The 10542-nt window shown below is 34.9% G+C and overlaps 1 protein-coding gene across 3 annotated transcripts in view; it reads right to left on the bottom strand.

The window, feature by feature from the left end:
- Window positions 1-2356: 2356 nt before the first annotated feature.
- The window catches only part of LOC117180298 (uncharacterized protein DDB_G0284459), a 107441-nt gene continuing 99255 nt past the window's right edge, over window positions 2357-10542 (bottom strand). Inside the window, exons 9-12 of one of the 3 annotated variants that reach the window (XM_033372715.1) lie at window positions 4631-4932; window positions 4310-4491; window positions 4037-4227; window positions 2357-3060 (exon numbers count right to left, since the gene is read on the bottom strand). In XM_033372715.1, the coding sequence (XP_033228606.1) occupies window positions 2820-3060; window positions 4037-4227; window positions 4310-4491; window positions 4631-4932 (916 nt within the window). In that variant the 3' untranslated portion in view covers window positions 2357-2819. Of the gene's footprint in view, window positions 3061-4032; window positions 4228-4309; window positions 4492-4630; window positions 4933-10542 lie in introns of all 3 variants that reach the window. The other 2 variants (XM_033372716.1, XM_033372717.1) reach the window with 2 other exon arrangements.

The raw sequence follows: 10542 nt of genomic DNA, 5'->3' as shown, positions 1-10542 counted from the left end.
CGCCTAAGAGTGCATATTAAAAACCACACACACACACACACACGCTCTTCATTAAGGACCTATTGGTTGCTGTCGAGGAGACCTCGTATCTCGCTTCATCGGAACGTATAGGTTGCCCCTGTGGTGACCATAGGCGACCGATTAGGCGTGAATCAGGAGGGAATACGTCCTTGTGATTATAAAATGTATGAGTTGTTTATTATTGCGTAATAATTTTTGCTCATTAATTTATTTGTAAAAAATTAACATTTCTTCATATTTTCTTACATAGAAATTTGCATTCCCGCAAACCAAATTCCTAGAAGCTGATTTTTACCTGAGGTTCATCTAATATCATTAGCCGACAGTTGGCTGCCAAGATTGAGCCAATGCTGGGCTATTCAGATTTGGCAATTCGCAATTTAGTTATGAGTGAAATACTGATAGTAAAATACTGAATCTGAAACTAAATTGATTAAAGTAAATCAAATCGAAATCTCTTTTTTAGGCCCTGAAGCAAAGAACGACTCCTTTAACCATCCATTTTGTATGAAAATTCAAAAAAATTGGAGCATTTACAAAATGTGTCAAGATCTTTTTTTAAGACTTGATAATTGTATGCCATGATATTCGTAGTACTCAGAAATATTTAAAATATATATATACAAATATATAAATATATAAAACCAAATAACGCACGATATGAAAAGAAGTCTAGTGAAGAAAAACATTGCTTTTATAAGACCCTACAAGCTCATCATGATAAATTTTTGGATTTTCTTGATTAATCGAAAATTCAAATTTTAATCGCACACAAAAAATCCATTTTGCGGTCAAAAAATACAAGATGTGGAAAAAGATGAATAAACAAAGGTTATGCACGTCAAAAAGATTTACATATTCGTTATTTATCACTTTTTTATTTGTTGCGCAGTTTTTGTTTTATTCGTAAAAAACAACATTAAGAACAAATAAAAATCTTTTTAGATAAACGGCACAAGCTAAAATCAAGAAATTGACCAAATTTGTTCATCCAAAAAAGTGATGGAAATTTGTTATTAATTATTATCATGATAAGACGCGTAATTCTTGTTTCAACCGTGACACATTTCATCACAAATAAAAAAATTAAATTTTTGTACAAAAAGACACATGGTAAAAGAAAATGCTTGCAAACAACATTGTTTTTAAATTAAATCTAAAAATTTGCTTTGAACCTTTTTTTCTCGCGAAACACTTGATGAGAATGTGTTCGTCAAACCCGAAGGAGCATTAACAAAATAGAATTGATTGAACTAAATTACAGTTTTCGATAATTTGACCTTCATTTTAAAAATTGGTATGCAAAAATGTGGGGTATGTAAATTAACGAACGTGTCTCGCGAGATCCAGCAGATGCACACCGTCCAAATTTGTGGGCCACGCGGACAGCGCGTGATGAGGATCTTTCCTCGCGGCGGAAAGAATTTTTTCTAAATTCCAGTTTAAAAAAGATAAAAATGTTAAGTGACTTTCGTTTGGAGATTTTTTATTTTTGGGGCTTCAAGTTCTAACTTATTCCATTTTTAATGATAGAATGCTTAAAAATGGTTAATATTTCAACTAGTTTTTTATAACAGCATCCAATATTAAATTCCGTAAAATAAAACGCGTTCGAATGAGATAAAGCTTCTAATTTGCAATAAATCATACATAATTATTCTGGTACAGAAGGAAATATGAATCCAGCAGGACTGACACAAGTACGAAAAGCGTGACATCATTGATGGACTAAAACCTCTTATTGTTTGAATAAAGTTAAGAGTCTAACGCAATTGCGTTTTTTTATCACGAGTTTCTATTTTTTGTTTCGCTTTCCAATTGTATGGCTTGCTTTCAAATTATATATACAATTCTCAATACAACAATATATTTTTACTAAGCAATTGGTTGTTTCTTACTATCGAATTTTTAAACCTTTTGACTAATCGAATGAGAAATTTTCTACTAATATTTAGCACCTAATATATTACATAATATTTATAATATTTAGCCCTAATTAAGTTAATAGAATTTTACTGGTATATAGTAAATTTTCTATTTAGAATAATGACGGGAAACATTTTTGCATTCCAGAAGAAAACTGGGAAATAACTAGGATTTTTTTCTGGAGATTTGGTGGTCATCCTGAGATATTTATATTTAAGAACTTGAATATCAAGGAGAAACTATCCACACGCTATGCACGAAAATTCTAATTGCTAGCATTAAATAATGTTTTACTAAATTTGTAAGTTTAGTCAAAGTAATAATTAAGGAAAGTTTGTCCAAGTGCAAAATTCACTCACGTATTTTCACTAATTCTAAATGACTAAAAAAATGTTTAATGAAACATAGGTTTTGAAATATAAAGAAATTTACTTAGCACTATGTACATGTTGCCACTTAATTAATCAAATCCATAATGACTAACATTAAAAACCTGATCACGCCGATCAACAGTTTTTTCTCATCTCAAATTTAAAATACTGTTTCCTTTAAGCTCTCCTAAAATGCTCCTAATTTATTTTGAAGAGAACGAGAAGAGTCACTGTGATTACAAATTTATTTTACAAAATTTCGCTGCTCATTGGACGGATCAACATTTTATTATAAAAGTTACTTTTGGCTATTTAAAGAAAGACAAATCGTATATCATTATACAACGAAGAATTATATTTTTTTACAAATTTATATTAATTACGTAATGTTGCTTAATTTCAAGCGAAAATAAGTCCTTGCTATTACATCTAGGATATAAATTACCGTTGACGAACAATGTTATATTTTGAATATGTTTGTTCCGCTTCAAGCAGTTTAAGTCAGTCGAGGATGTTTAGTTTACTATTTGTTTTTCGCAATTGAGCCCTCCAAGGAATAATTTGTCCTTCATCCGAGTCGTAGTTAGTTTCGACTTTTTTCTCCACCTTTTCAACTTTTTCTATTTTTACTTCTTTTGGCTTTAATTGTAACGTCGAGGTCGAATCCCTGTTGGATGCAGGTGTGATTTCAATTTTGAGTGTGGAAACTGTTGCCGCAGTTGGCTGAGGTTGATGGTTCACTCTGAAATTTTTGTTATAAGTATTATTATCCTATTTTTTTACTGTTTTTCAATTTGACGGGTTCTGATTAATTTTCATCTGCATGCACCTTATTGATTTCAATTTAAAAAGGTTTATAAAGGTGAATGATTTTTAAATTTGATGGTTTTGTGCTTGGGCTTTTTAAATTAAACGGATTTTCAAAATTTCTAATTGCGAATTCTTGATTCGAAGAATTTGATCTGTTGAAATTGATAAAAGTTTCAAAGTTCACGTATTTCAAATTTACAAATTCGGATACCATAGAAATTGAATAATACTTTTAATTTAAATTATTTAATTTTTTAAATTTCAATTATGAATTAAGAAAATTTATTAATTAGATTGTTACTTAATTAGAGCATAATATGAAAATTAGAGATTTCAGAAATCTGAAATATTTACAATTTACATTTCATAATTATATATGGAATATTTGAATTGCATCAAATTTAAAATATTTCAAATTAAGAGGAAACGCTATTCAACTGGTTTTAAAATATGCACGCTCTATTTTAAATTGAGAAGCTTTAACGCTCATCCTTGTAGGTGAATGAAAATTTCAAAAATTCGTCTTTTCTATTAATTGATAAACTTCCAGAGTCCTTCATTTTCAAACTGATAAAGAGTCTTGCCTTTTAGAAATTATTTCAAGCAAGGTTTTTGTGAGGAAAAGCTGAATTTTAATTAAATCTGAAGTCTTTGCAATTGACTATCCATTTCTTACCGATACTGTAATTTGAAGATATAGCTAAATTTGTGCGGAAACTGCAATTTTGCTGGACTTATCTACAGGTACATCAAGACCTGTTTCAATAACGGTATTTGCGTCTCTACGTAATTTGGCATGGATTCTACGTGACTTTCTTCGCAGTCGAATACATTTTTCTTTTTATTCACAAATGATTTATTTTAATTCAAAACTTCAATCTCTTTAATTTTTTTTTTTCATTACTCACTTTTTTTCTTCTGTATCTTTTTTAGCAAGCAGTTGTCTCTTCCAAGGTGGTATCGCCTTTTGTCGCCTTTCTTCGTTTTCTCTCGCGATTTGTTCCTCGAGTTCTTTTTTTGCTTTTTCTGCTGCTTTTCTAGCAAGCATTTGACGCTTCCAAATCGGAATTAGGTTTCCAGCACTATCCTTTTCTGGAATCTGGAAGCGATAGAGAAAAAACGATGATTAATTGATAAGAAAAATTTTCAGAAGAAAAGGAATAATTTAATTGTTTATTTACATTTACCTGATCCACAAAATTCGTGACGCTGAATGCTTTGCTGATTTCTGTGATTAAGTTCTGTTCGTGCGTTTTTTCAACCTGAGCTCTTTCTACTTTCAATTTCTTGATTCCTGGTATGTCTTTTGTTTTCTTGAGCTCGGCTATTAAATCGGTTTTTTGGACGAAAAACGGTTCAGAGACTGCGCAAAATAAACATTAAGGAAAAGCTCAGTTTCAGCCCTTAATTCAATAGAAAAGGATTCAACTTTTTCCAAAATTGAGATTGTTAAATTTAAGGAATAAAAATCGAAAGTTCAATACTTAAATATATTTAATTACCGTTTGTCATCGAGACACTTCGAGGTGGTGGTGCAGAAAATGTTTTTGTTGCATTCATTTTAATGTTAGTTCTTTTTAGCTGAACACTCGTGAGATCCTGAATGCTAATAGTAGCAAGAGGTTGTGGAATTTTTGAAGATTCAGTGGGACTTTGACCCTCCGGAACCTTCTGCGAAGGTGAAGAAGGAAAAGCTGGAGGAGGCGGAGGACCCGGAGGACTCGGAGGAGGACTAGAGTCCTCCTCGGTTTTCTGCTCCTCTTCGTCGCTCGATCTGCCCTGGATATCCAAATTATCCACAGATCTGTGAAAGCAGTAATACATATTAATTTTCTTCTTAAAATTTCATCAAAAACTCAATTTTTTCATTAAATTTTTTAAAATTATACATTCTTTTATTCTCTTTATTAATTGAAAATCCTCTTATCTATGCATAGCCGTTAAAAATGTAAATTATAACGAAGTAATTCTGCTGCGAAAAAGGTATACTTGTTAATTACATTATGCCTTACTTTTTTTTGTATACCGATTGTGATTAAAAGGGTGGATAATATAATATGGGTTCTGAAGTTGAGATAACTTATTCCTTTTAATGTGGGACCAGAGGTCGATTAATATTCCCATAACCCAAACTCGATTACCGTTAAAGCCGCACTACGATCGGCTAAGCTACAGACGAAGGTTCAGTCATAATGCATGCAAAATAAAAATAAAAATAAATTTAAAAATGCAATGTGCAGGAAACGTTACATAAAATTATCACGGAAAATTTCATCAGCAGAAAAATTGTGTCTATAAAGCTGATCAGGTATGAAATCACTCTTAGATTTTCCGTACTTTATTCTCTGAGGGAAGACAATTGATGACTTTTATGAGGGAATTGATTTTGCGATTCAAAAGGAATATATTATTTAAAAAAATTTATTATAATTAATAAAAATAATAATAAAGTGCGATGCTTTTTCTACCCGCCTTGAAACTCCTATACGTTTCCGCTCGGTTTTCGTGTATTATTGTTTTACTTCGCGACTTTTCTAGTCAGTGTGGAAACCAGTGATGGAGGGGGCCGAGACGGCGGGAGGTGACTGATGGGCCAGGTAGTACAATATGAGACCCCGCCGGTGTAGGTTCGGTTGTTATCGGAAGGTTTGATATTAGTTCGTACATCTGTGTGACTAAGAGTAATGTTTATTAATGGTGTTCAGAATAAAGTTTGTGAATTGAAAAATATTTTGTCATTATTCATGCGAATTCCATAGCAGCACAGTTGGCTACGAAGATGGGATTGCATGTAAATAGACTGAAAAATATAACACCGTTTCCAAATACAAAAGATGTTCTGGTAAAATTGTCCATAGATCCTTATGTAAAGCCAGTTCAACAACCCTTGAGAAGAGTCCTAATTTCTGTGGAACAGCAATTGAGGCTAAATTAAATGAAGCACTGCAACTTGACATTATCGAACGAGTTAGTCAACCTAGTCCTTGGATATCACCAATAGCAGTTTCCTTCAGACCTTCAGGTGAAATTAGGATCTGCATAGACATGCGTAGAGCAAATGAAGCCATCCTGCGAGAGAACTCCCAACTGCCTACATTTGATTCTTTTATGATAAAGTTAAGAAATGCAAAGTATTTTTCTCACTTAGACCTCACAAATGCGTATCGTCAGCTGGAACTAGATATTGATAGCCAACCCAGCACGAAGTTCATTCCTCACAAAGCCATATTTCGCTATAAGCTCCTCATGTTCGGCGTAAACTCTGCTCTTGAGTTCTTCCAGAGAACTTTCGAGGCTATTTTGTTAGTTTGCAAAAATTGCGAAAACCATTTAGATGACATTGTATATGTCTCGACTGAAGCAGAACATGATGAATACTTAGGAAAAGTGATGAAGAATCTAAGTGAAAATAATGTCACGCTAAACAAAGCCAAGCGCCTTCTTAAAGTTCAAGAACTTCAGTTCTTAGGACATAAATTATCTGACAAAACTATAGACGTAGAAAAACGAAAAGTGCAAACAATACTGGATTTCTGTGCATCGAAGCATAAAGAAGAATTGCGAAGTTTTCTTGGTTTGGTAACATATGTGTGAAAATTTATCCCAGACCTGGGAACAGCAACGGAAACCTTGTGTCAACTTACTAGGCAGTCTGATAAGTACCTGAAAGTTCTAAGAGATGGCATTAGTATTCACTAATGTGAACCATTTTCGTCGAGCCTGATCCTTCAAATGACGCCTGTCAAAACTTCAGACATTTATGTTTACGAATTTACAAGTTACAGCACTGCGAAGCGACTAACCTCCAAGTTTTTTTTAATATGGAAAAATCTGAGTTTCGAGTTTTGATCAAACACTACTATCTTCGCAAGAAAACGATATCCGAGACCAAGGCCAAGCTGGATAAGTATTACCCGGACTCTGCACCGTCGATTGGAACGATTCATAAGTGGTTCACCGAGTTTCGTTGTGGCCGTACGAGCACAGTTGATGCCGAACGATCTGAGCGTCCAAAAGAGGTCACTACACCAGAAAATGTCGAAAAAATCCATGATATGATGTTGAATGATCCCAAAGAGAAATTGAGAGAGGTAGTTAATGCTGTAAGCATATCATTGGAATGTGTGGACAATATCGTGCATTCAGTTTTGGGCATGAAGAAGCACTGCGCGCGATGGGTGCCGCGTTTGCTCACAGTGGACCAAAAACGAATTCGTGTGACACCTTTCCAGCAGAATTTGGCATAATTTTCGCGTAAACCGACCGAGTTTTTGTGTCGATTCATAACCATGGATGAAACCTGGATCCACTACTATACTCCTGAGTCAACGCAACAGGCAAAACAGTGGGTTCCACCGGGCCAAAGTGCTCCGAAGCGTCCAAAAACGCAACAATGGGTAGGAAAGGTTATGCCCTCCGTATTTTGGGATGCACATGGCATAATATTCGTGAACTATCTTGAAAAAGGTAAAACCATAAGCGGAGCATACTATTCATCAATATTAGACCGATTGAAAATCGAAATCAACGAAAAACGACCGCATTTGAAGAAGAAAAAACCGCTCACCGGTAAGCGTTTTCACTCAAATGAGGAGTTCATAGCTGAAACTGATGCGTATTTTGGAGACCTCCCGATCGAATACTTTTCAGACGGTATCAAAAAGTTAGAAAATCGTTGGACTCGCTGTATCGACCTAAAAGGAGAGTATGTTGAAAAATAAAACCGACTTTGGCCAAAAAGCGTCTCCGTGTTTCATTTTTCAGGGACTTATCAGACTGCCTAGTACGAAGGCAGATGCCAAGTTTGAATGGACTGACGTACGTCAACAACTTTTTGATAGACTCAAACAATCTCTAGCCAGGCTTCCAGCACTAGCATATTTTGATTCGAAACTACGTTTACGATTTATTTTCGAAGCTAGCGTGGTAGCACTGGGCGCTATGCTGTTACAATTCAACATACAAGAGAACCCCAGTGTGATTTCTTTCGCAAGCAAAAGTCTATCAGATCGTAGAAAGACGTTACCTGCAGACTGTGAAAGAAAGATTGGCATTGGTATGGGCAGTAGATAGATTTTATTTTTATTTTTACGTTGCTGGAATACAATTTGAACTAGTCACAGACCATAAACCACTGGAAGCGATATTTAGGCCTACATCCAAACCGCCTGCACGCATCGAGAGATGGTTACTCAGAATGCAAAATTTCAAATTTAAAGTAATATACCAGCCTGGAAAAACGAATATCGCTGACTCACTATTAAGATTGTGCAAGTTACAGGATGTAAATTCATTTGACTCTGAGGGCGAACAACATATTTTCACAATTGTTGCAAGACGCATTCCTAAAGCAATACGAATTGACAGGTTGTCTCGGTAAGTAAAAAGGACAAAGATATCATGTATGCGGTGTCCAAAATTAATAGCGACACATGGTCAGTTTCAGACAAAAACTCATACGTCCCCTTTAAGATGGAATTATCCATCATGGGCTCTGTGATTCTAAGAGGGAACAGAATCGTGATACCGCAGTCCCTAACGAAAGAAATTACCAAACAAAGACATGGTACTAGTCATCATCGACTACTATTCTAGATATCAGGAAATTAAGTTCCTGAAGTCTATAGCATCATCCGTTATGATCATTTGCTTAACAGAAATGTTCTCTTACCTTGGTGTCCCTCGGAGTATAAGAGTCGATAATGGTAGACAATTTGTTTGTAATGAATTCAAGGAATTTTACAAGGGCTACAACATCGAACTCATTTGAACACCACCGTATTGGCCACAAGCGAATGGAGAGGTGGAAAACATGAATAAGTGGATTCTGAAACGACTACAAATTGCTCATACAAACAGAAGTGACTACCAGACTGAGATACAAAAGTTCATATTGATGTACAATGCCACTCCTCATTTTGCAACGTGAAAATCCCCTTCTGAACTTTTATTTGGCAGGCAAATCAGAGACAAGATTCCATCTGTAGCTGATCTTGTACACGCCGAAGGAGATCAAGAAGCAAGAGATAATTACATATGTAACAAACAAACAGAAAAGGAAAGGAGAGGGAAGATAGAGCCAGAGGATCTAAAAATAGTTATATACTGTCAAGAGACAAAGTTATAGTCCAAAATATGGCAGCCTCAAACAAATTAGAAAGCAGGTTCAGAAACGAAGAGTACGAAGTGATCAAGAGGAACGGTAATGCAGTTACAGTAATTAAAGATGGCAAAATATACAAAAGACATACATCACATGTGAAAAAGCTACCCGAGAACCCAGTTCGAACTTCAGAGAATCCATCACCAACTGCCAGATCATCTGGGTACATCGGGGTCCACCCGACATCTGAAAGACAGACCCAGTGCAAGGACCAGGAGAGGGATGAATTCTCGGTGTTAAAAGTCCACCAATCAAGTTGAAAAAAGGAGGAATTGTGGTAACCTTTGACGAAGGGGCTGAGACGGCGGGAAGTGACTGATAGGCCAGGTAGTACGATAGGACACCCCGCCGGTGTAGGTTCGGTTGTTATCGGAACGTTTGATATTAGTTCGTACACCTGTGTGAATAAGTGTAATGTTTATTAATGGTGTTCAGAATATAGTTTGTTAATTGGAAAATATTGTGTTATTATCCATGCGAATCCCAGAGCAGCACAGTCATCATGTCAGATTGTTAGTACATGTCAGTTTGATTTCTTGAGCCTACTGATGTGAGGACAAACTGTTTTCAAATATCTTGATTTTATTAACTAATACAGCTTTTAAAGTCCTCAAATATAATTAATCCAACTACTTCCTTATTGGCGAGTAACTCAATTCTTAGTTCGGATGACGACTTGAACCATTAAAGGTAACTAAAAAGAATAAACTGAGACCTGATGAAACTAAGATGAGTAGTTGAGATAACTGTAATAATTTGGAGTAACTCTTAACTATTTTTTTAGTCGAATCATTTAAGAAATTTGTTATTTTAACTGAATTGTTAGTTAATCTAAGATAAGTAGTGAAAAAGAAAACAGTTATTCCAAATATTTATCTTAGTCCCGTAAGCCACCCATATATTTTCAGCGTGCTAGTTAACTTAAATGGTTTAAGCAGTCAACCTAAATAGGAATTTAATTAAGAACTTAAAAAATAGTAACGCTTCCGAGGCAAAATCCTAATACTCGGCAAGTCCTCCCTGCATGCTTTTCATAAATTTCCAGTCCTCGTTTTTCCTCGAAAACGCTCGAGAATTGCGAATTCGGAAACAAGTAGGCTTCCGCGAGCATAAAAAGGCTTTAGCGAGCACTTGTGAAACATTAAATATTTTTTAGAAACCTCGCTACGTGCTCGCTCAATACCCTGAAATCACCGGCACGAACTGTTTTAATAATAAGCTAATAAGCTAATATCTTTAATCTATGGGGTA

This window comes from Belonocnema kinseyi, chromosome 9 (genome assembly GCF_010883055.1).
Source record: "Belonocnema kinseyi isolate 2016_QV_RU_SX_M_011 chromosome 9, B_treatae_v1, whole genome shotgun sequence".
Classification (NCBI taxonomy): Eukaryota; Metazoa; Arthropoda; class Insecta; order Hymenoptera; family Cynipidae; genus Belonocnema; species Belonocnema kinseyi.
The sequence above is the reverse complement of the archived record's forward strand: the minus strand, read 5'-3'. Positions and strand labels throughout refer to the sequence as shown.